Source organism: Dendrobium catenatum, unplaced genomic scaffold (assembly GCF_001605985.2).
Source record: "Dendrobium catenatum unplaced genomic scaffold, ASM160598v2 original_scaffold_76759, whole genome shotgun sequence".
NCBI classification, from domain to species: Eukaryota; Viridiplantae; Streptophyta; class Magnoliopsida; order Asparagales; family Orchidaceae; genus Dendrobium; species Dendrobium catenatum.
The window spans coordinates 685,504-712,151 of record NW_021395205.1 but is presented as its reverse complement, the minus strand read 5'-3'; the positions used below and the strand labels follow the sequence as shown (position 1 = coordinate 712,151).

General features: G+C 30.5%; 2 protein-coding genes across 3 annotated transcripts in view; one reads left to right on the top strand and one right to left on the bottom strand.

Annotated features, from left to right (window-relative positions):
* Positions 1-4,997: 4,997 nt before the first annotated feature.
* LOC110095678 (xyloglucan endotransglucosylase/hydrolase protein 2) lies at positions 4,998-7,791 on the bottom strand. The gene is made up of 4 exons (XM_020821313.2): positions 7,577-7,791; positions 6,315-6,415; positions 5,659-5,855; positions 4,998-5,558 (listed from the first exon to the last, which is right to left on the bottom strand). Exons 1-4 carry the CDS (start codon positions 7,779-7,781, stop codon positions 5,174-5,176), a joined length of 888 nt encoding a protein of 295 aa, XP_020676972.1. The 5' UTR covers positions 7,782-7,791; the 3' UTR covers positions 4,998-5,173.
* Positions 7,792-22,032: 14,241 nt separating this feature from the next.
* The window catches only part of LOC110095149 (GPI ethanolamine phosphate transferase 1), a 40,713-nt gene continuing 36,097 nt past the window's right edge, over positions 22,033-26,648 (top strand). For both annotated transcript variants that reach the window (XM_020820567.2, XM_020820581.2), the window contains exons 1-2: positions 22,033-22,473; positions 22,567-22,758. In XM_020820567.2, the coding sequence (XP_020676226.1) occupies positions 22,263-22,473; positions 22,567-22,758 (403 nt within the window). In that variant the 5' untranslated portion in view covers positions 22,033-22,262. The remainder of the gene's footprint in view (positions 22,474-22,566; positions 22,759-26,648) is intronic.

Here is a 26,648-nt window from a genome sequence, read left to right as displayed (position 1 = left end):
TAATATAATTAATATTAATTACATATCTATTTAAATTAAATTCGATGTAGTTTCTATTTTCTGTTGAAGTTTTGTTATATTTATGAAGCTTTCAGTGTGTGGTATGATTTCGGTATTTAACTGATGCAATGTTTTTTTTGGATGAAATTTTTATTATTTTTAAAGCAGTTATTTAGCACAAAATTAAACAAAAAAATATTCTAAAAATTATTTTAAGAAGCAGCAAGAAAGTCATCTCAAATGATCGATCCCTTTTCGTGTTAAATCTTGGATTTTTGAAATCCTATGATTCTATGATTTAACGTTCTGTTAGTGCGAGAGAGAAAAAGAGTCCGCTCGTTTTTAAGAATTTAATGATCTAAATTCAACTTAAATAAAATCCTGTACGATATATAAATAAGATGAAATAATTTTATAATTTTAAAATTATGGCCCGCGTGTCTGTCCAGCTGGACTCCACAAAAATAAAAATAAAAAAGCACTGATCGTGAACTTTTTTAGCATTACAATTATGAATTTGTAGGGGACAATTTATTTTTTTGCTGTTTTTTTATATAATAATTATAATTTTATTTTATTATTATTTTTTAAATATTATATTTATTTATTTAAAAAAGTTTATCTTGTAAAATAAAAATAATGGAGCTTTCATTTGGACAGTTTTTAATTATTTTATTTTTTAGAACATAATAATAATTTTTATTTGTACATTATTTTTTAAAATTATGAGTGGAATGGTGAATACTTTAACTAATATAAAGATCAATTAAGAAATAATTTAATCTTTTTCATTAATAAAAATAAATTAATTTTAATTTAAAATATTTCATGTGCAATAAAAAAAATATATGCCATCTTTTTAGTATAACATTTCAAATTGAAGCTTGTACATTATATATTTAAATTTTTTTATTCATTAGAAAGAAATAATTCATCATATTTGTCGATCTAAATGTACCCCTGCTTTTGAATTATTAAATTTACTAAAATTTGATAAAATTACTATATAATTCTTAATTTTTCAAAATTATATTGTTTGAAAAGGATGGAGAAAAGTTCCTCCAAATTATGATTTAATGATATTGTGAATTTTTTGGGATTATGTCCAACTATTCTAATAATTTATTATTAAAAAATGTAATTTATTGGAATTGTGAATTTGAAGGTTAAAACCATAATTGAATGCAAAATTTAAATTATCATAATCATAAATAATTACTAGCTTTATTCTCTTAAATTATGTTATGCTATCATTATTTATATAAGAGAAAATTGCATTTCACCCCCTTAAGGTTGACCTCTTTGTTGCCTTTTAACCTCCTTTTACTACACTTCAAAAAAGTTTTGCCCATGCGTCTGCTAGGGTTTCGCCCCCTTCGGGCTTAGCCCGCCGCCTCCCTCTTCTTCCGCTTTCCCTCTCTCTCTAAAAACAAAAAACAAATGCACATAACTCTCTTATAGTAAATAAAATATAACTATTTTTTGTGAAGAAATTTAAATTTATAACTAATTTTTAATAAAGACTTTAATTTAATATTATAATAAATATCGTGTATTAAGAAGAATACAAATCAATATCTATTAAAAAAAATCAATATCTATTGAAATCTATTGTTTTGGCATATAGAATAACTAATATCCACATATATCTTTATGTGGTATGTTTATTGTCAATTATTTTCTTATAATTCATAAATTTTATTGATTTAATTTGTGAATAAAATAGTATAATTTATTTATTTTTATTTGATTGGTTTTAAGAAATAAAAATCAAATAAAAAATAAAAAATAGAAAAAAAAAGGCAAATTCACAATTAATAACTTACTATTATTTTAACAATCAAATGGAACCTAAAAAAATAAAATAAAATGATCAATTTAAACCAAATAATATACACCCCCAATTACAAGTGTTTCTTCCTTAAATCCATTTAAGCCTCTCTTCTATATTCGATAGCCACATTTTTTTTATTGTGTTAGCTTAATGAGGAACAATGTTCAAACCAAACAAATGCAATTAGCTAAAAAATTTACCAATGGATGTGTGCTTTCATTCTTATTACTAAGGTTTTGTTTGGAATGAATTTCTAACTGCTTTTATTAAAGCAGCTTTTTAGTATAATAATTAAAAATTTTGAACTTTTTTTTTTTAATTAAAACCCGCGGAGGGGCCTACGTGTTAATATCAAAAATGAGGATACATAGTCCTTAAAAGGATCCACTAGCTCGCTAATGCTCGAATGAGCTACAAACAAAATGTAAAAAATACATATGAGCCTGTGGTTCCTTAATCTAATATTACAAGAAAAGCAAGGAAAATAACTAGGGCTGAAGACACTCAGCACCCAAAAAAGGAAGCTCAGAAGATTAGCATTCGGCATCAGCTTCCTGCAAAAAAGATAAAACAAAAGGGAAACCAGCATAAAAATAAACCAAAAAAGAGTTACCTAAGTGTCAAGGCAGTTCATTAAGAAAAAAGTGGAATTAAACCTGCAAGGAACTCTCCAAAATGCAAAATTAGAAGATAAAAAGTTTAATAGAGCAGTGAAAAAGAGCAGAAAATAGTTGGCAGAAGACTTGATACGATTACAGTAATATTTGTTGCAGAATAACACACAAGAATTCCACTGGCAGCAAAGATCCAGAATGATACAAAGATACCCCAGCTGCAGCACAAAACACCAGTAGTCCACACAATAAAACTGCATAGGACTCAAGAAACTACTCATCTTGCAATCATACATGCACCCAAAAAGAAATAACCTGCAAAGAAAACTCTCCAAAACAGTCTGAAAAGATAAGTAAAGAGAGGTACCAGGTTTTCTAATATCCTTAGAAGTTGAAAGAATCGGGACAAGGATATATCCCCAAAAAACGAACTGGCTCAGGAAATTAGCCTTGCTAATGATGCTATAAACAGACACAAAATTCTTACCAGCGACCATCACCAGAGAACCAAAAATCCAAACAACAACATACTTAAAACACTTACTTCCCATAGAAGTATTAATTTGAGCATGAAAGTCAAGAAATGCCTGGACGGACTCAAAGCTCACACCAAAATGGTCCCAGATAAAACAAAACCGTCTAAAAGAGTGATGGCAATAGGAACTAAACCAATTACTAAAACGAATCCAGTAAGAGTGATTACTGATATTCAGAATATAAAAGATATAAATTTCAATAGAGACACCCTTCAGCAAATCGTAACCAACAAAGAGGAAGATGAAATTAATCTTACCAACCAAACTGCCAGAACTAATGGAAGCAAAATGACAGAATAATTGAGCACAATCACAAACATTCCCAGAAGACATAACAGAGCTTAAACAAAGGTGCCCAAAAAAAGCAATATATCCTACACAACTTAAAGTTCCAGCCAAATTTAAAAAGGAGATAACTAGTAGCAACACCCAAATAACAAAACAAATCAGTCAGCACAGAGAACCCCAGAAAACAGAAAAAAGGGACAAAACAAAAACAACTAAACTTACTCATTCCTAATATAAGGCATACCAGCTTTATCCAAATTGACCATACCCTTCAAAACAGGATTTAACATCCTAATATCCAGCTCTTCATAATTAGATAAAGAGCAACCTTTTTTAGCTAACCAATCCGCACAAATGTTAGCTTCCCGGTAAATATGAGAAATAAAGAAATTCATAGAGGAGATACAGTGTTTAATTTCCCTAATAAGGTAAAAGTTTTGAGGATTACCAGGAATAGTATCGTTAATGATTTGTATGAGGAGCATAGCATCAACCTCAATCCAAACATTGTTGAAACCTCTATTTTTGCAAATTTTTAACCTGTAATTTAAAGCCAAAAGCTCAGCAGTAATAGCATTAGGACGATGGATAGGAGCAGCAAAAGCAGCCAAAATCGAACCAGAATTATCACGGATAATACCACCAGCACCCGCAGAGAGATTATTAACAGCACCATCCGAATTAAGTTTCACAAAAGGAGGAGAAGGTTTCCTCCAATTAACAATTCTCTCAGTGACAATATTATGCTCCATATCAACAGTGATGCCAAAAGAACTGATCATGTTTTTGCAATTTTTGAAATTTTGAGAGCTAACAATATTGTAACAAAAAGATTGCAGAACTTTAAACTTAATATTAGAAATAATCTGAAGGGCATTCATCTTAATAGAATTGTGTTTAGCATCATTTCTAGCCTTCCAAATATACCAAAATATAAGAATGGGAATAAAATTAAAAATATGACCTTTCTGAGCATAAGCCCATAGCTCCAAAACAGAAAAAACTGTATTGTGATTAGAATTAAAATTCTTTCTGGCAAGTTTACTGAAATAACTCCAAACTTCTTGAGCTATAGCCCCATTCACAAAGATATGATCAATAGTTTCCACGTTAGAGCAGCAATAGCATTTGGAAGGCATAGAAATACCTTTATTTTGAAGCACAACATCAACCGGAATAAAGCCTTTAATACATCTCCATAAAAGAATAGAGTAGGATAAAGGGAAATTAATATGCCAAAAGGCCGAATAAATCAATTTAGGCTCCTTCTTAATTCTGAAATTTTCCCAAGCATCTTTTAACTGAAACTTACCAGTGGAAGAAAGATTAAAAAGTAAAGTATCATTGCAGTTAACATCTAAAGGAATACTCAAAATAATCTTGACTATACTAACAGGAAGAATTTACCTAAGCTTGGCAACATCCCAACAATTGTCATTAAAAAAAGGCGACACTCTAATATTGGTAGTAGAGTGAGTGTAAAGCAGAGCATCAATATTAGAACAACCTAACCAATTGTCTTGCAAAAATAAATGTCACCTTTTCCCACTCCCCATTGGAGAAACTTTTCCGCCTCCCATTTAAAAATTTTGAACTTGAAAACTGCTTTAAGAAGCAATCCCAAACGATGTCTAAACTAATTAGGGACCGATGGAGAATTTACATCAAAAGTAAATGCAAGAAGTATATAATTTATAATGTATTGAAAATGGAAATAATTTATAATTACAAACAAACCCATCCCATAATAATTTTAATAATTTATGCCAAAGAACATACATCATTTAATTTAGAATGATTGAAAATGTCAAATATATATGATCCTTTACATTTATTCCATTTTCTTCATAAAAACAAAGCACATGTGTAGCATTTCATTCAAACTAAAAGTTCCAAATTCTTCATTGAGGGCACTCTGGTGGAGGGTTTGGAAACCTTTGAACATCATTACAGTAATCATAGGTCATATATGTTCTCCTGACGTTCTGATAAGCCGATTTTTCAGAAGCACTTAACTGTTGATATCTTGCTGAGTTCCACCATAATGAGGGAGATGAACAGTGAGCATCATGTGAACTTACTGAAACGCATCCATCTACATCAAAACCTTGAAAAATTGCATTAAATGGAGCATAAGACCAGTCTACTTTAGTCTTGCCTCCATCAGTAGCCCAGCTATCTCCATTCCACAAGCTTGCTATTAATTGCATTGGTTGAGATGGATAACCCACTCCTATATTCTCTTTGTTAGCAAATACTCTAATTGGTGTATCATCCACATAAAACCTATAATAGATTAATTAGTCAAATATGATGAAATGGATTAACAGTTTAATGATTTTGGATTAACTTTAATCAGCTAAGGATTGGATTAATCATAACTTACACTATTTGATTAGTGTTCCATAGTATTTTGTAGTCATGAAGGTCAGCAGAAGGATCAAACCATAATCTGATCCTTTGTTCTCTATTTCCTTTCCCATTTGCAAAGACATTTGTCTGAAGAATTATGGGTTTCCCTTCAAGGTTGCCAAGGAACTCAAAATCCAGTTCAGCATGGTTGGTACTTGAGTCAGAAGCCAACTAAATAAAATTAAAATATAAACTTTAGTAATTTGAATCATTAACAAGAATTCATTTGTGTTCTAGAAAGTGATCATATTTGAATAGAAAATATAAATAAAAATAATTGAAGCCTTGAGCTCAAATGTGTCTTTTGATTAAGATATATAAGAGAGACAACGGGTTTGTTTGGGATAGCTTTCTAAGTACTTTTTAAAATAATTTTTTAGTATAAAAATTTCTTAAACAAAAAGTTTTTGTACTAAAAAGTTATATTAGAAAATGATAAGAAAGCTGTCCCAAATAAAATCTTAGTACTATTGTGGTTGGCTGATTGAACCTTCCTTTTTTAAAATATTATTATAGTATAATTTTTATCAATTTTTTAAGCAAGTATATTAAAATTCTTGTAGTGTTTGAGGAAGCTTTGAGAATTGGATTATCCAAACAACAAAAAATGAAAGATTTGATGAAATTTACATAGAAAGCAGTTACAACTCCAGCTGAGTTTTTTCCTGGCAGCTTTATCTTCATATGGAAGAACCCAGAACCGTATTTAAGCTTTGATCCAAATCCAGAACCTGATAAAACAAACACGAAGCGTTAAAGGGTAATAATCATATATGTATTCAAATGCTCCTTAGGTTGATTAAGGCTTCGTTTGGGATGACTTTCTTATTGCTTCTTAAAACAGCTTATTATAAAAAAGCTTTCTAGCTAGAAAGCTAAAGCAATAAGAAAGCCGTCCCAAAAGAAAAACATGTACAGTTAATATATACAGACTGTATAAATTGGCCATAATATTATTTTAATAAAAAAATATCTTAAAAATGGTTTCTATGATAGATAGATAGATTATCAATCAATCTTGATACAATTATAAATAAATGATATATCATCAACGACTCTTCCTAATATGAACGGGATGAATAATAATTAAGAAGAAATTTAATTAAGGCTTTCACGGGTTAATTATCAGGTGATGTCGTGTTAAAGGGTTCATATACTAAAACATGCATCTTCCATGCATGATATTGACGTAGTATTAATCTGAAATATTGCCATTTAACCGCATAGATTAAAAAGAAAATTAAGATAATGATAATTACTATGTTTGTTAAGTACAGACATCTGGGATTGAAAATTATTTTATTATTTTTTAAATATTTATTTATGTTTGATGATTACAGACGTTAGGGTGTCAGTAACAATAAAAAAATTATATATACTCAATTGTTTTGCAATTTTAATCGCTACAAATGCCTCTATTATCGCCATTACAGTCTTTATTTACTGTAATGGAGTTATCAATATGGTTTATTAATTTTTACATTGAGCTTAATCAATGAATCCAATAAAAACAAGAAGTTCTTTAGCTTTTTAATTAATTTGGACTTTTCTTGAATTTGGTTTGATAGAGATTAACTTAGGCTTTGTTTGGAACAACTTTTTTATTGCTTATTTAAAGCAACTTTTAACTAAAAAATTCCTTTTAAAAGTAGTAAAAAGTTGTACCAAACAGAAGCATCAATTAAACTCCAAAGATGACAACTGTTAGCAGTCCATACTACTGCATAAAAAACCCCAGAATAAAATTGATAAATAAATTTCATGCTAAGAAATAATTTCTCCATAAATTTAAGAACAAGAGTTTGCATATCTCAACGCCTTAATTTTAACTATATTGTTATATCAACCCTTTTTTATCCCAGATAAAAATAAAAATATCAAAATAATAAAACCTGAAGCTTTGTCCATGAAAAGCGAAGCCTCAGTTTCCTTATTCAATATCTGTATTCGATCTCCACCCCATGATCCTTCATAATTTTCATAAAAACTTGTAGCTGGCCGATCACTCTTAGCCCAGTCCATGCAAGCAGCTAAGAGAAGAAGATGAAGAAGAAGAAGAGGAAGAGTAGTAGAAGCCATTGCTTTTGTTGGAATCATGAGAGATGAAGCTTCCAAGTTACTTAATGAGTTTTTGCATGAAACTGATCAAGTATTTATATATGTTAAAAGACATGCCAAACTTTCTTATGAGGTCCTTATCATAGCATAGCTAAGAATTAGTGAATATAATATGCGTCTCCTATACGCAACAACTTGCACTATTTTGAATTAGTCCCCTTTGTGAGATCATAATTTGGATGGCTACCTTTCTTTTTTGACTATTGCATTCACATTTTTTTTTCTCCTATGATATATATGAGCATCCACTTTGTATGGGATAGGTGATTTAATGAGCTTAATTAGGATAGAAATCTCTTAATTAAGAATATTTTTACTTTGATTTTATTTTCTTAGAATGTTTTGGAGCTGAGATTATTTTTATGATATTTAATATAAAATAATATTGAAATTTGTTAATTTTATGGGTATAAGTAAATTAGAATATGGTTGTTAGAAAATAGAAATTAATAATGATTTGATTAAGAAAGTAAAGCCTAAAAACTTAATTAGAGTAACAACAAATTAGATTTCTAAACAGTTTGGATACTAAATCTCTGAGAACACAAAATAACTATAATTACTTGTGAGTGTAGCCATGCTTAATTAGGATAGAAATCTCTTTAGCTTTTAGCCTAATCTATTGAGATTAAGACCTTAATCAAATATAGAAGAAAGAACATTTATGCATCATATCTTTTGATCTTTATCTTACCATATTTTTTCAAAATCATGGAACAGAATATCTCATGTGATCGAGTTACAATTTAGCCCACATACGTAGATCCAACTATATCATCTAGAGGTTGTTAGGATAATTCATTAATTATGCTTACATAATCAAGATGTGCCCATGCTTATATGAATGGTGCCTTGCAAGAGTGATTAATTGGTTTGGCCACCTTTCAATTAAAGATAAATAAAGTAGTATGAAATTTAAGATTTTTTTTTAATGAAATATGCTTTTTAAGGGTGGTTCTATCTTTTATTATAATTTTGAATATAGAAACCACTAATGTGATATAAACGGGATTAAATTCTAAGATTTTTATAATATTTTCTTAAAAATCATTATTAACTAAATGAAATGGCTTTAATAAATTTGTATAGCTTATGACTTTCAATTAATTCTCTCATATCACTTCTTCTATCCATGTAGAAGGTGAGCTAAAAAATTTTCAATCATTTATGAATATTGAAATAGTGTGCATGAATGTTGAAACACAATTAAAGATCAATGTAGCAATGCAATAATGGGTGATCCAACAAGAAATTAGTGGCAAAATTAGAATATAAAGTGATAGAAGGTGAAATGATTTCCTAAAAAATTATTGGGTGGGCAAGATAGTTTTTGGATAAGAGTTTCATATTTTACATGACCAAATAGGGTTTTGTCTAATGTAGAGAGCAAAAGCCATCCCAAACCCCATGATTTCACCATGACATGCAACAATAATAGAAGAAGTTATGATAACACTTAGGTTTCTTTTGGGAGAGCTTTTTTATTGCTTTATAAAATAATTTTTTTGTAAAAATTTTTTAACTAGAAAAATTTGTACTATAGGAAGCTGTTTTGAAAAGCAATAAGAAAGCCGTGCCAAACAAAGGCTTAGCCTTCGAAACGGTTTGAATTTTGTATGTATTTCTTGGCAAAGAAAACACTATAAAAAAACTACTCTTGCTATTACAATTAGAATACTGGTGGCTTATAAATTAAAAAGAATGAAACAAATAGATGATTGGTCTAATGAGGTTAACGAATTGTTTCATAATAATGACTCATTTGGCTCATCTTTTGGTTTTTGAAGTCTTTCATGTTTTTTTCTACCTGACTGTTTCTTTAACAATGTGGATGGATGATCATCAGAGCTTCATTCCTTTCGTGATTTCTTATCAGTCTAATTGTATTTGGATCTTTAAGAAGCTATGATGTTATATTTGAATATATGCTCCACTTGATCAAACACATGTACACAAAGGCTTCGTTTGGGACAGCTTTTTTATTGCTTCTTAAAGCAGCTTCCTAGTACAAAATTAAAATTTTTGTTCTAGAAAATTGCTTAAAGAAACAGTAAAAAAGCCGTTCCAAATGAAGTCAAAGTGTAAGGCTTCATTTGGGACAACTTTCTTATTGTTTTCTACAACATTTTCTAGGTATAATAATTTATAGTTCAAAAAAAAATTAGTATTAAAAATTACTTTAAAAAACAGTGAAAACCTCTCTCAAATAAAGCCTAGAACTTCATTGATACTATGAACTAAGCCCACTGATCCTTGCACAGTTTTTCATATTTTCCATCAAATAGATTTGGATGATCTATATATGATAACGACTGAAGAAAAAGGATTTATGTAGCCGATCCTACATAGTGAAATAAAGACTTGATGTTGTTGTTGTATATGATAACGGATTTGACTTTGTTTGAGATGATTTTCTAACCGCGTCTTAAAGCAATTTTATAGTAAGAAATTTGCTTTAAGAAGAAGAAAGCCGACCCAAACGAAGCTTTATGCTTCGTTTGGGACAGCTTTTTTCGTGCTTTTTAAAACGGAGTTCTAGTACAAAAATTCAAAATTTTGAACTAGAACTCCGTTTTAAAAAGCAGTAAAAAAGCCGTCCCAAACGAAGCCTTAATGTTATTTGGCTTTTGCCCTCAACTTTCCATGAAAAGGAAATCCCAACAGAACAAAGTTGTTGACGATTTATGGTAATGTGGCCATTAAGATTCTATATGGAATTCCTTATAAGTAACACCTATTTTTCCCTCATATTAATATTTTGTTCAAAAGTCTCAATAACTAATACATATTTGTGGTTAAACAAAAATATGCTTTGATGCAAAATAGAGGATTATTCCAGGCCATCTCCTAATGCTACAACCTGTCAATTTATGCTAGCTGGAGATAGGAGAAGGCCAGTTCAATCTGAGCTGTGCAGATTGGCTTGATCTTCTATGTTGATTTTCATTCCCATTGAAGGTTTCTCTCTGTGACTTTAGATTAAGAATTAATTAATCAGGATAAACATGATTATTAATTATTTATTATGATCATTAATGTCACTAAAATCTTTAAAATATTTGAAAAAAAAACATTATGATATATATAGGAAATAAGTTGATGCTAATTACCATTTTACAAATTCTTATTTGAAAAGAAAATTTTTACGTTAGAATATTCTGATTAAGATGAGCTTTAAAACCATTAAATTTGCTTTGAGATTGATGTAATATGAATTACTTATATATTGCAAGAGGCTTCTAACATTTGGAAAAATTCATCTCTATATGCATGAGGAGAGTTGAAGAGAATATTTTTAAAAAGTATTTAAATCATTTTATCATAATATATTTTATGATTCAAATGATAGCAATAAAATAAATTGTTTCAAAAATACAAAAACTTAAGTCCGCAATGTAAAAAGTCTAAATAATCTAAATTATTAAATTTAAAAATATGTTTTATTAAGTAATTCATATTTTTTAAAATTTTAAATCTATCAAAATAATATTGAATATTTGATAAATTAATATTTTGTAATACTTCAAAAGAAGCATAAATTTAGGATAAAAATTACAAAATAAAAATAATTAAAATGACAATTGATGGTTAATTAAGATTTATAAGATCTAAACCAAATGAATGGACAAGATTTTTTTTTGGGTGACGAAGCGTTAATTAAAGTTTCCTTTTAACACTAATATGGAAATAAATATTTGTCATAATATTATAAATATATTTAGGATAAAATTCACATTAATAAATTAATATCATCTTCATTTATTAAGATATAAGATAGATGATTAAGATTTTATAAAATCTAAAAGAATGAATGGACAATTTTTCATTTTGGTATAAATGCTAAACACTTTTTTTATAGTTGTAGATATCATGTATATCTTCGTGCTTAAATAATTAGTATTAAGTGGGCCTAACTAATCATAGATTAGTAATCAATTAGTTATTCTCATAAAAATTATATTTAATTTATTGTGGCTATATATATGCTCTATTATTTATGCATTAATGGAAGTTCATATTCTTAGAAAAATTCAAACTATTTGAGTTTAGTGATTATAATTACTATAGATATTATCAAAGCAATTATATTAACACTAAATAATCTTAATTAGAGTATAGATTCCATCGATTGAATTATTATTGTCGAAGGCATGATCATCCAATAAGAATGATCTTAATAAGAAGATTATTGAAGCTAATGATTTTTTATTTAGTACTAATCTCAATGTAAATCTAAGAGCTTTGAAGTATATTCTAATATAGAACCCGTCATAATATTCTTATATAGTTTCTTTAAAAATTTTTGTTCATATAGAGAGAGAGAGAGAAATAGTTGATTTTCATTGAAAACATTTGAAATATTCATTAAAAATTTTCCCATACGACTGAATAATATTGTCACATTCTCCTTTGACGAATAATTCGGTTTGATCCATAACGTGAGCAGGACTTTGTAGCAAAGAAGCAACATCTCAATATTAGAAGCAAGAGTCCCATGACTACACTCTCCTACATTTTCTTAGCCCCTTTCACTTGTCAATTCTGATCTGATGTAATCCAAATTAATTTTCTCGTGATGTTAATTGAATCAAATCCATCAAAAGAAAGGTTAAGTATTTATGATATATAATTTTAAGAATGGTTTCAAGTTTATTTCAAACTCTTATTTTTGATCGTTTGTTTTAAGGTTTTGTTTGGAACGATTTTCTTACTGTTTCTTAAAGCAATTTATTAGTTCAAAAATTAAAATTTTTATAATGGATAACTGCTTCAAGAAGCAATAACAAAGGTGTCTCAAACGAAGACTAAGAATTTTTTATTTCTTTTTAAAGCAGTTTTTTAGTATAAAAATTAATTTTTGTACTAGAAAATTGCTTTAAAAAGCAGTTCCAAACCAAGCCTAAGGCTAAGTTTGGGACGGCTTTTTATTGATTCTAAAAGCTTTCTAAATATATATATTTTAATATCTTTTTTTATTTATTCAATACCTAAATATTTAACTCACATAAAATTAACATTAAAATTAATTTATTTAAAGGTAAATACTAAATACACATTTATAAAGCTCTATTTGTTTATTTTAATATATGTTATTAATAAATATTTTGTCTTTTCACTAATCCTACTTAGATTTGATTTAAATGCCAAGAATACAAGCCTTGACAGCCCATTGGATTTCTGCATCTTACATTCTTACTGTAGATTTATATATTTTTTAGAGAATATAATAGTGATATATGATTTTATTTTATTTTAATAATTTAGTTTATATGGAGTTGGGCTTTGAACACTAATTAACCAAATGGAGCAAATACAAAATGAAATTATTATTATTTATTGACATAAATTGAAAAGAAGAACTAATCTAATAAGACAATGTGTCACACTAATTTGTGATTTAAAAATGATTTTTAATAAAATTTGAGCCCAATCACTTCATCTATTTATAATGTTTTTTTCTTTTTATCTATTCATAATTTTTTGGCATATTTTTCAACTTGCATTATGCTTCTCAAATCATAGAGCAAATATTTTATTTATTGGATACATCGCATGTTTTTTTTTTTTTTTTTTTTTGAATAAAACCCTCCTAGTTAGAGGCCTACGCGTTAATTTAAAGAGAAGTTATAAGTCCTTAAAAAAATCAAAAGTATACTAAAAATACATAATTTGAAGTAAAACCTAGGAGATAATAGTTCTACCTAATACAACAATAAAGCAAAAGGATAGAAAGAACTAAAAATAAAATATGAACAAGCCTAGAAGAAGCAGGTATGAGCATATCCACCGAAAAAGGAGCCACACGAACAGTCCAAACAACCTCATGGAAAAACTTAACAAAGGAGTCTGTAAAAGAAGAAAAAGAAAGAAGAAGAAAAAATAAACCCACCTGGGTACAAACAGAGCCATCAATGAACAACCACACAAAATCATTATCAAAACTGCCAACTCAGAGGACATACATCAATTGCTAAGAAGACCAATAGCAGTGCATCAAACACAAACAACAAACCCATTAGGAACAAAATTACAACAACTCCACAAGCCAGCAACCAACATAGGCCCAAAACACCCAAACAACCCAAGAACACCACGAGGAACTAAGAAAACATACAACAACCGTAGCCAAACCAGTTTCAAGCAGAAGGAGAATGGAGACTAAGCTTCAAAAGGAAGATTATTTATTTTTGGACTTCCTCCATTTTTGTTTACCAGCTTAAAAAAAAAAAACCTTCCTCATCGATTTGAATATCATTTAAGTTATAGGTTTCCCAATAATCCACCCCTTGCACATCAATTTCCTCCCCAACATCCCAATCAGGTGAAGATTCACAATCAACAAGCCAGACACCTTGAACCACCTCATTTTCCTTCGATTTGGCACCTAATTGAGCTAAAAAAACATCATTAAGTACAAGAGAAATGTGATGCCCCAGAATCTAAATTGGAAGAATTATTTATTTATCCTTTAAATAATCAACAACCATAACTATTTAATTTCATATATCAGTAATAAATAGTACAACATATTCTATAATTTAAAATATCAATGTATACATCTATATTCATTCCCAAAAGTCATATACACTACTCAAGATCTACACAATCATCACATATTTATCATGTCATGAGTATAAAAGAATAATTAAAAAAAAAAAAAAAACAGAACCTAAAGAACCCTGACCAGCCTCACACTCCTGCTCTTCTACCATGACCTGAAAATATTAACCACATATAATGAGCTTAAAAAGCCTAGCAGATCACCAAAACTTACAACTGAACTCAAAGCACGATAAAGGAGCAATATGCATGTTAATAGTTAAATCATACCAATTGCATCCATATGATAATTAAATCAATGCAGAAATAATAAAAGTCACAAGCAGCAGTAGTAGAATCTGTAAACAGTATAAAAGCCCATAAAGTAGTAAACAAGTACGAGTGTTAGATCTCTAAAGAAATCATCATATCTATAACATCAGTCAGTATAAAATCATAGAAAGCATCAAATCAAAATATCGTTAATGATTATTGAAATCAATTCAATGCAGTAAAATCATATCATAATGTATACATGCTATCTAGTTATTCTATATCATGAGCTCAGTATATCATATGCATAATATCAGTATAGTGAATCAGTAGTATCAAATAGTATCAGTGTCTATATCAGTAATAGTAACAATCTAGTGGCACGAACAGTAGAATAATACAATAAAAGTAAATCCGTGCAGTAATAATAAATCTAGATAATAATAAGAATAATGCCTCAAAAATATGTATTTCAATAGTCATACTAAACAAGTAGAAGTCTTGGCTATCACCATGTTTTTTCAATATTGTATCAGTATCAGTAAACTGTTGGATCAGTAAACAAAATCGTCACTCTTGGCCCGTCTGCACAATAAGCTTGTCCTTATAACTCTCAATCAGTATCACATGAATTAATAGAGGATAACACCAAATCATAGTATTTAAAGGAAAGCTCATCGGTCCACCATCCTGTATAGGTCAATCAGTATCCAAACAACGGGTCAATTAGCCTTTACTTGTCTTTTACACACACAATAATATCATAGTACTATAATAGTAATTTCAATCACATGTTCACATTCATTATATTGCAGCAAATAATGTAAAATTGAGCTTAATTAAAAAGATGTCAAATATTATAATAGTAGATAACAAATAATCCTATTAGACAAAAATGTATATTTTCAAAAAATTACTAAATTACCATGGATTATATAAAATGATATTTTAAGACTTTTATTTTACTACACTACTATATTTAGATATCAAAATAAATTTTGGAGTAGATAAAAATCACTGTATTTTTAAAATTACACGGTGAAATTTTTTTAATAAATAATTAAAATGCTCATAATCACGATCTCTATAACATACAAAAAGTTACGCGATAAAAGTTTTGTTAATACAAAGTTGTTCATATTTTTCAATAACAAAAATACAAAGTTGAGCGGAAAAATATAAAAAATATAAAATCTTTGAAATCATAAATAGGATATAGATTCCTTATAGTGAGACGAGCAAATCTCTCAATTGCATCGATGGACGAAAATCGCTCTGTGGCTTTCAAATCTAAACTTTTCTTTTCTCTCAATTATCTTTTTCTCACATTTCTCTCATGCTAACTCTCAGTTGCCGAACTCAAGAGAAGAAAAGGATTTTTAATGAATTTAGTTTAGTGCTTTTTTAGATATTTATAATAAAATAATATTATAATATTAGTATAATAATTATTTAAATCAATGTTTTAGTATAAAATTCAAATAAATCATTTTAAGACTAAAAATATTACATAAAATATCCATGAAATAAAACATGATATTTAAAAAATATCGATGAAATCGGTTTACAAATTGGACATAGAAGGTCCCAAAATCCTCACCTGTACATATAGGTACAAATTCCTTAAGAATTTTCACCGGTGCCCAAAAATTATGAAAAAATTCATGTAAGTAAAATAATTTGATCAAAATATCATGACAAAGATGGATTGTGATTTGGAGTTATTATAACTCTAGAAAAAAAACTGACAAAGTGAAAATACGGGCTATTATAAGAAATAGGAACATCAATGAGAGAAACTTCAACATTCGTATCCACATGATTTTCACCATATTAAGAACCAGAGCATCCAAACCAACCCCAACATCTCCACACTTAACAGGCATGCCCGAAACCAAAACAACCACAAGGCTAACAGCTTCATTTACCACAGGTTCCATAGGAGTAGAATGACCATCAAAATCCACAACAACATCATGACCACCTCCAGCATTAGAACTAGGTGACACAATGTGACTAGCTATAAGGTTAATTAAACAAGGGTTGGTGTCCAAAACCTCATTAACACCCTCTTTGTTTTCATAGAAATAGCCATAAGCAAGATAGCAGTTGATGGAGCAGCGATCTCGTTAGTGTAACTGACAACACCATTGCCGACATCCACGTCATTAACCATTTGTAAGAGATTATCCTCATTAAGCACCATAGCATTAATCGGCGAAGCAATTATTATAGTAGGGACATTATGTAAAATTTGCAAAACACTAGTTGCATTCTCATTAAAAATGGCATTAACATTACCAGGATTACTAGCATCAGTGTTAATCGTCACCGGAATAGAGGAAGGAGTGGGGAGATTGTCACCCTTCGAGTGCCGGATACATATACATTGAGCACAAAACAAAGGGAAATCCTCTATCGCAACATGTTGGATGTAACCAAGTTTTTCAAGATGTTGCCATATTTTATGAGAAATTTTTTTATTAATATCAAGCTCAACCAAGATACACGCTACAGGAGGACAACAACTCACAGTGGTAGCATTATCAACTTTTAACGGTCGGCCAAATAACAATCCTAAGCCGTGAAGGATTCTCGGGGAGAATAAGTGTGGCCGTAGGTTAGGAAAAGATATCCAAATAGGGATTATCAGAGACTCAACACCAATATCAACTAAGGGAGACCATTTGGTCAATTCCATGTAACAGTTGTTAACGAAGTAAGATATATGAAAAAAAAAAACTCTAATGTAGTCAAGATCATTACCCAACTTAATCAAAGCATGTGAATGATCCAACAAGAAAAAACTCTAATGTAGTCAAGAAAACTTCTCTAAAATCAGCACTGACACAATAGTGGCGGCCAGCGCCGCAAGGAGAGGGCTAGGGAAAACCCTAACAGAGCGAGGAGTGAAAGGCTTTGTGGAAAAAAATGAGTTATGTACTTATATATATATTCCTCCTTGTAAATTATGTGATAAATATTTAGATGTGTGTGTGTATATTATAGAAATTTTTATTTAGATCCAAAAGGATTTATATTTGAAGTTCATAGTATTTTTTTCAGCATGGATAAGAAAATTATCTTCCTTTAACATGCTCAATAATACTCAAAATTGGATAAATATGTTTGTTATTTTCTTTATTGGGGAAATATATTTGAAAGTTCTCTTCATACCAAAATAATCTTGAAATATGATGGGATTCTCTATTTTATCAGAGCTACCTTTCACCCAATAAATTAGCTGACCCCTCATATTCTCATTTCCTTTTTTTATCTCGGGTGATTGTTGTTTGTAAGTGAAAGTATTGTGGTAAAGTCCCAATACAAGGTTTTATTCTTTGTCTTTGGACAACTAGCGATTGTTGTTGAAGGTTAGAGATGTAATAAAGTTTTCAAAGTTATCATCTTCGATTATGTCATATATTTATACATTAAACCCTAAACGTCAAAGGACATTAATGGGATTACCATTTTTGAATATTTCTCAAAACATGTTTTCACCTTGATGGAAAAATATTCGGTTCATGATTGAACATTCTTTAAAGCTTATTCAAAGTATGTTTGTTTTTAGAATGAATATCAAATAATAGTTGAAGAAGTTTCAATTTTGTGTTGAAGATGGTTTGGTCAAACTTTAAAATTTTCTTATGTATCCAGGAACAACATTCAAATAACTTATATAGAAAGGTTGATAAAGTTTTAATCAAGTTTGATGAAGCTTAATGCAAAGTTTAAATTGTTGTTTTTGCGCCATCTTTTGAGATATACTAATTGGAGTTATTTTGCTATGCATGCAGATAAATGCTTGGGTCATATATAGATCTAAGGGCGTGATGAAAAAAAAAATTATTATGACATTTGAGTATTTTGAGGCTAATGATATTATTGTATTGAATGCAAGAAGCAAGCATTGAATGACAGAGAGATATCACATTACTCTCTTCGGATGTACGGATGTGATGGCGCTTTCAGTGGATTTGGTAGCGAAGATCACTGTAAAGCTTGGTTATTTACCTTCACAATTACAAATAAAAATGAACTTACTATTGCTTGTTGAAATTGAATTTAATCTACATGATGTAAATATAGATGTATATGATCAACTTTTAGTTATTTACAGTGATATAAATGTAGTTAGATAGGAGCATTTTATATGTAGTGATGTAGATATATTATAACTATTATTGCATTAAGTTTATCAAAGTTTTCAACAAGATAATGCAAAAATTTTAATTACTTTAATTTAATGGAAGGTTAATTTCCTATTAAAAGTTTATCCTCTTTTGTGTTTGTCTTACTATTTCATAGTTATTAATTAGTATTGATCCCAACTAAATAAATCTTATTCGAACATGTAATTTAACTATTTTATAATTTTTTTCTAACAAGTTCTTATTGAATATTATTATTATTATTATTATTTGGAGTAAGAACGGTTTATGTTCAATTAAGATTCAAATAATATTCAATCATAGATTGAATTTTTCAACCCATATGTTGCCAATCTTGATCGAATGTTATTATAAAGCAAGTAGTAATTACAAAATATGAAATTACTTTTGAAGAAACTTTAATTTTTTTTTTATTATTTCATACTTAAAAATCATTGATTTATTAAATATTTAAGTTTATTTTACATCAAAATTTCTTAATTTTTGAGCTAATAAATCAAATATTATTGACTCAAATTTGATATATTTTTTCGTCGAATTTCTATCACAAGCTATTTGTTAAGCCCAACACAAGCTAATTCTCATAAACCAGCTTGACTCAGTTAATCATTTGTCTGCATCTTTCTTTCTTTTCATTATATGATTCTCTACATTGAATAAAAAAAAAAAATGCTCTATATTGAATAACAATTTTTTTTAAGAGAAAGGGATAATGCTTAACAAATATTTATTGAATATGAACTATTCAAATTCATCACAGTGGAGTAGTTGAAATTCCATACAAAAAAGAATTTTCTACTCATTTTGTCTTAATCGAGCAGCTTGAATTCAAACATAATAGCATTGAATTTTATAGTTTTATGAATAAAAATATATTTATCCACATTATTGAAAATGCAGCACACTAATTATCTTTTTTATATATAATTTTGTGTGAAAGTGAATTCATTTGTATTATTATTCTTATTATTATTTAGGTTTCATACTGCGCTAGAAGACATGTGAAAACAATAATCTAGTGACAGGCCGATAATGTTTGGATGACTGTAATTGAGCAATGGTGGTTGAGGATCTGATTTGGCTGTTGATTATCATAAAATTGTAGTCAAGTGATGGTAGTCCATTGACTATAGTTTTGTTACGGAGATTGAAGGACAGTTGTTGGGAAATGGAAATTGGATGATCGTATTCGTGTGATAGAGATTGAGGACCGTAACAGAAGATGATGGCCAAAGAATTGTGGTTGAGTGATGATGGTTTGAGGACTGTAATCTAACGGTGGTGGTCTGACAATGACAGTTCGGTGATGGCCCATATATCCCGATCCAAATTTTGCCAACTCGAACTCGAAACAATTAATAAACAAGTTAAAAAGATTAATTCAAACCTAACCCGCTGAAACCCAAATGACTCTAACTATATCCATTTACATGTTTTGGTTAAAAAAAAAATTAACTTATTAACTATAGAGTTTGACATAATTTTTTAAAAAAGTAAGAGAAAATAGTGATCAAAAGTTTTCTTATTGCTTTATTTAAGAAAGCAGTAAATAGAAAAAAAAATTTAGCTAACCTCCGTGAGGAGCAATTATTACATCCAGTGTCCGAATGCATTCAGAGACAAATAACCACGCGCCACGTCACCTAAAACTCAGTATTTTTGACTCGGTATTGCTCAGTATGCATTCGAACCGTTTGGTTTTTGACCGGATGTAATAATTTCTCCTCCGGAAGGGGATAACTGCATAATATTGTCGTTGTGGTTCAAAGGCTGATTTGTAATACCTAGCAAATACAATGATTGTGGATTAGAGCTCATCGGAGCCCTAGCTTTAGTGGGCTCTGTGAAGAATGCGGGCCTTTAAATATTTGGGCTTTTAATAGTTATGGTACATTGGGATCCACTTAAGAAAATAATATAATTAATTTGAGATTTTGAATAATTATTTAAAAAAGAAAAAAATTATATCATGATACTCATATATAATTTGTATTAGAAGAAGATACAAATCTATAATATGTGTTATGTGATTACAACTGTAGATTACACTTATTATAAATTAAATAATAACTTTCTAAGGGGCTATTTAATTTGTTCAAAAAGTATTGAAAAGTCGAAGGAATATATTGTAAACTAAATAAAATATTTTTTAAAACATTTTAAATTGTTTTAAATAATATAAGAATGCATATAATTATTTTTTATGTAAACTAAATGCGCTATAAAATAAAATGATGATGGTGGCTTGCGACGATGGCTGACAGCGGTTGCACCTATAATTGGCTGTAATTATTGGCAATAACAACGATGAACGATGATAACGGTGGGTGGCAGCGGTCAATGAATGCAATGTAAAATTAAATGATGGCGGTGGCCAATGATCATGGTGTGCGGCCGTGAACAATAACAGACTATGGCAAAGTAGAGTGGCAAGCAGAGGCTGATGACAACACATCCAACATACAATGAAAAATAAATTAGGCCAATACTTAGATGAGTTCACAATATATGATAAAATGAAATATTTATTGACAAAAAAAAATTATTATTTTTTCATTCAACAAAACATTTTTTATAGCATAAAAAAAAGCGTTGGCTGCAGCGGGTGAGACGAGGATGAGAATTGTTGAGAGAAATGCTGAAGACGTGCTAAACTATGGGTGTAAGTTAGCCGAGCTGATTCGCGAGAGCTGAGTTATTGAGCTAACAAGTCGAACTCGAGCTCAAACTCCAACTTGTTTATTAAACGAGCTGATTTATTATTATTTTTATTTATTAAATATGAATATTATTAAAAGTTAATAATAAATATTTTTGAAAAATTTAATTAAATCCCATGTCCCGCTCAAATCGCTTTGGCTCAAGGTAGATGACCCACGCGAGGCAGACTCCGTTGGGCTTGAGTTGGAACTCGCGCTCAACTCTCTCGGATGATGCGCTCGACTCGCTCGGAAGATGCGGACTGCTGGTTCAGGACTCGCGTTCAACTCACCTGGACAACACGCTAGGACGACATGGAGTGCTGGTGCAGGACTCGCGCTCGACTCGCTAGGATGATTCGGAAGGCGGAAGACTCTCCTGGACTGTCGAGGCACGCGAGACGGTTTGAGCTCATTTATAATGGGTCGAGCTCTTATTTGAGCTCACTTTCCACCTCATAAGGTGAGCTCCATAGTGCCAATTAGACTGGACTTGTTTACACCTGTGGTAGAAAGAAAGGAGAGACAATGACGTGGACGACGCTGATTAGAGACAAACTTGGGTTTTATTGCGGGCGGGGGCGTGGTTCCTGCAATAGTTTAGACCACGGGCTTATGAGGGGTTTTGGCATTCTTTTGTAGATGATGCTAGGGTTTGTTAATCGAGGGAACCATTTTGTAATTTTATTTAAAAAACTGTGATGTTAGTATGGTAAATCTAAGTTTTTGAGTGTTATTCCGCCCCATATCGATCTCTGCCCCATAGATCTTTGATGGCCGGCGAAGGCATTCTATCCGGCGGCGAGCAGCGGAAGCAACAGGTTTGGCGTCGCGAGCGGTGGCTGGTAGCCCTAGGAATCGTCCTACACGCCGTTTACATGCTCAGCATATTTGACATCTACTTCAAAACCCCAATCGTCCACGGCATGGATCCTGTGCCGCAGCGTTTCCCCGCCCCCGCCAAGCGCCTCGTCCTCCTTGTTGGTTTGCTTCATTTATTGCCCTTCTTCTGGATCTCATCTCCAATATTCCTTATTTGACTCGTAAAACTCTGAAGTCTCTATTATCATTATGCAGCGGATGGGTTGCGAGCGGACAAGTTCTTTGAACCGGAATCTGATGGGAGGTTTAGGGCGCCATTCCTGCGTAGCGTGATACTGGAGAAGGGTCGGTGGGGGGTATCACACGCGCGACCGCCTACAGAGTCGAGGCCCGGACATGTGGCCATTATTGCTGGATTCTACGAGGATCCCAGCGCTGTCACCAAAGGTTTGGATTGTGATCTTTTTTTTTTGTGTTATTGAGGTTGGCTGCCTTGAGTTATGATGTAAGTGACTGTTGGGTGGTTTCCCCCCTGTAATACTGTTCTAGTGGTGATAAGTGCTTTGGCCTGTTTACTTCCAATTTAAGTTCGGATTGATCCTGCTGGAATGATCTTGATCTAGGAACTTGTTAAGGGGCTATTTTTTAAGTTGAAGTGACTTTATTATTTTTATTTAATAAATTTTGGCTTTAATTAAAAAACATGGGTAAAATATAATCATCGCCAGTTTAATTATATTATAGTAATTAAGCACTATATGATTTTATAATAGCATATGATTTTGTAATATCTCTTAACTCTTTGACTTTTTGGTGAAGTGAGTATGCACAAAAGATTATTGAGAAAAAGAAATGCGCTTTTAATGATAAAAGATAAAGACTTTTGAAACTTATAATAATTTTAAAATAGGTAAAAATATTGTAAAGAGGGTAGTGAGTAGTGACCGAAGAGAAAAGTTACTACTTAGTGATTTAGGTAATATACCAAGTACTAAGGAGAAAGGAGATATATAAAATAAATAAGTCATAGAGTTAAGAGATTTAAAGATTTTGGTTAAGAATTAGAAATGAAGATAATAACATCTTATTAAAGAGGAAAATATTAAGTTAGAAAAGTCATCTCGTACAATTATTAAATGATTTTTTTAAGGAAAATATTATATTTCAAGGGTATAATGGATGAATAATTGAGGTATATTATAAATTTCTCCAAAAAAAAAATGATGTTGAGTTAACTTTGTTGAATTTGCATATGGGTTAAACTTTAAGCTTAGATGAGATACATATTAAAACGTGGAGAGTTATGAGTGATCTTATGGTGATTTGGTTAATAAATTTGGAGAAGATGCCAAAGTATTGAAGAAGAAAATTCTTTCTTACTAATATATAAGATTAATGGTGATTAGATAGTAATTGAACATAGGAAAATTACTTGATATAGGATAATATTGTGTCATGCTAGGAAGATAAATTACGGAAGCAATTTTTGCAAATAAACAAGTAATGAAAAAGTATACGTAGTAGAGGAAGAATCATCATACGTTTTTTGTTGAAAGCTTATGTTCGAGTACAAGAATAGTGTATGTTGAAGTTGCTACAAATATGTATATGGAGCATTGAATAGTGTTATAAGTAACCATTGAGTGACCAAAGAGTTCCCAATTATCTTAGGATGAAATCAATGACTAATATTATGCCTTCTAAATTGTTTAATAATTTTTGAAGATGCTTATAAAGGAAATTCAAAGTGAGATGTTTGGGCATACATATTTTTTATAGATGACATAGTACTAATTAGTGAGACATCTGTTGAAATAAGTAAATATTTAGAATGATGGAGATAATGTTTATAAGATAGAAAGTTAAAATTTGTAGAAGCAAAGATAGATAATGATATGCATTTTTAGTGGGTGTGATATTAACAATTATTTATCAATATTATTAGAAGATAAAGTGATCCATTGAGTATCTTGGATTTATGATACAAATGAGAATTTTGAATAACACAATATCATCAATATTTTATGTTTTCAATAGATTTGGTCAATGTATACTTAATTTCTCATTAGGCTAAGGCCAAGCTCTAGGAGTCAAACTAGCCAACAAATAAGTTAAACCAAACTTGTTTTCATATCTTTTTGGGCCCCTTATCATTTATGACCTATGTTTTTAATTATTATTTTAGCTTTTTGAATTAGTTTGAATTTAGTAGGGACTATGATAGTTTATCTTGAATTAGGATTTAAATTCCTTTATACATAATATTTTTAGCATGGCCGTTGATAGTTGTTGCTTCATAGTTTTGTTTCCTCTAGGATTTGACTACTCAACGGCTTAAGGATTTGACATCAATAGCTTGAGGATTAACTATTGGATATCTTTTTCTTTTATTTTATTCCGATTTCCTATTTCTTTTCGCAATTCTGTTGCGTACACCGCATAGTTTTGGTATCAAATGGAATTCCTGTTGTTTGCTCTAATTTTGATCACTTTGTTATTGGTTTTGTCTTGATCAGAAGAACTTGCACTTTGCATCTTTTATTATGAAAAAAAACATTAGAAATCACATTTCTGTACAACCTTCTCTCACTCCTTACAATGAAAGGAAAATACTGAATTTCCACATGTCCCTTGCTACGTAATCTCCCTACATATCTCATGCTTTGCTTCTATTCCCTCTCCACTCCATCTCTTAAATTCCTTCAAATAGTCCTAAAATATCTCAATAACCATCTAAATCTGAATTTAAATTCAAAATGTAAAATTAATCTATTTGTTAACCAATTTTCAGCATTCCTCTACTAAATCGGTCAAATCAAATCCAATCTAAATTCAACTTAAGCACTATATATGATTCTATCTAGAATTTGGAAAGCAAAAAAATCGCGACTTAGTTTAGAATTTAAGAGAAGCCATGTATTCGGATATCCTAAGATGTGTATGCCTCTTAATCCCTTGAAATAAATGTGATGCAGACATCCAACCATCCATGCCAATCCGAGGAGCTGAAGATCGACGACCGAGATCACTTTGTTTTATTTTCATTTATTAAGTGTATTTTAATTTAGTTTCGCAATTTGCCTTTTTACCCTCTTGTCTTATGTAAGCCCAAGGGGCAAATGTGTCTTTTAATTTCTCTTGAGGCCTATATATAGAGGCTCATTCTCTTGTTAGGATGATGATTATGATTAATGAAAATTTCTACTTTTGATCTCTTTGTGAGTTCAAATTTTCTTGATCTCTTGGTGAGTTCAACACTCCTAGATCTCTGTGTGAATTCTATGGAAAGTCCAAAGTGAGGGCAAAAGCAATACCCGTCAATCTTTGGAAGAGTCCGAGGTTCGCAGTTCTTACGATCTCTTTGTGAGTTCGTTAGTTATCTCTATCTTTCTTTCTTTTTGTTTTTGTTCCCTCTTTTGTCCCTAGCCATCGTCTTTCTTCCTCCTCCCCTCTCAACCCCTCGGCCAAACCTCCATACCGAGCTCACCAAAAGCCACCGGCCACCCCTCCAGGAATTCCTCCAAACTGCCGGTCATGGCTCCCTAGCCGCCGGCCTCATCCTTTCCCCTCTCTCCTTAGACTTCCTAATTAGGAGTGCATGATATTAGAAACTAATTTGAAATTCAAATTGTTCAAAATTTGAAATTCAAATTTCTTTCCTAATTTAGCTCACCCATTTTTGGAAAGTGCTCAATTGAAATCATAAACCCATGACAAATTTTGGATTTCAAATTTCAAATTTGAAATTTTTCCTAATTGGGTTTGATCCACATTTGGAAGGATTTAACTCTCCAATTCAAAATTCAAATTTGAATTAGGAGTTAAATGCCCCCTCAATTTCCTCCCTTTAATTAAGGAATTAATCGCAGCCTTAAATCTGAAATTTAATTTCAGATTTAAAGATTAATTCACTTAAGTAATTGGGACCCACTTATTTGAAATCAAACACCTCTCCCTTCCTCTCTCCTAGGCTGGCCCCTCTTCCTCCTTCCTTTGCTTAATTAAGAGCCAGTTAATGTAATTAAATCAATTTGGATTTTCAAATTCAAATGGATTTTAATTAACTGAATTTCCTATTTTCCCCAACCAATTAATTCCCCACCACAATTGAGTGCATTAAACCCATATTTCCCATTACTGCCACCGGCCCCATCTCCTTATTAAATTGCCTTTGAAATCTATCCAGATTTGCAACGTATTACTTTGGCAAAATTTCCTTCCCGTATTTCCTGCTGGCCGAAATTCTCCCAGGTTTCCCTTACTGTTGGTCCTCTACTAATGTCTCCAACAGCTCACAAATCATGAACTCTCTTGCTCCCTAAAACTGCAGCCGAAAT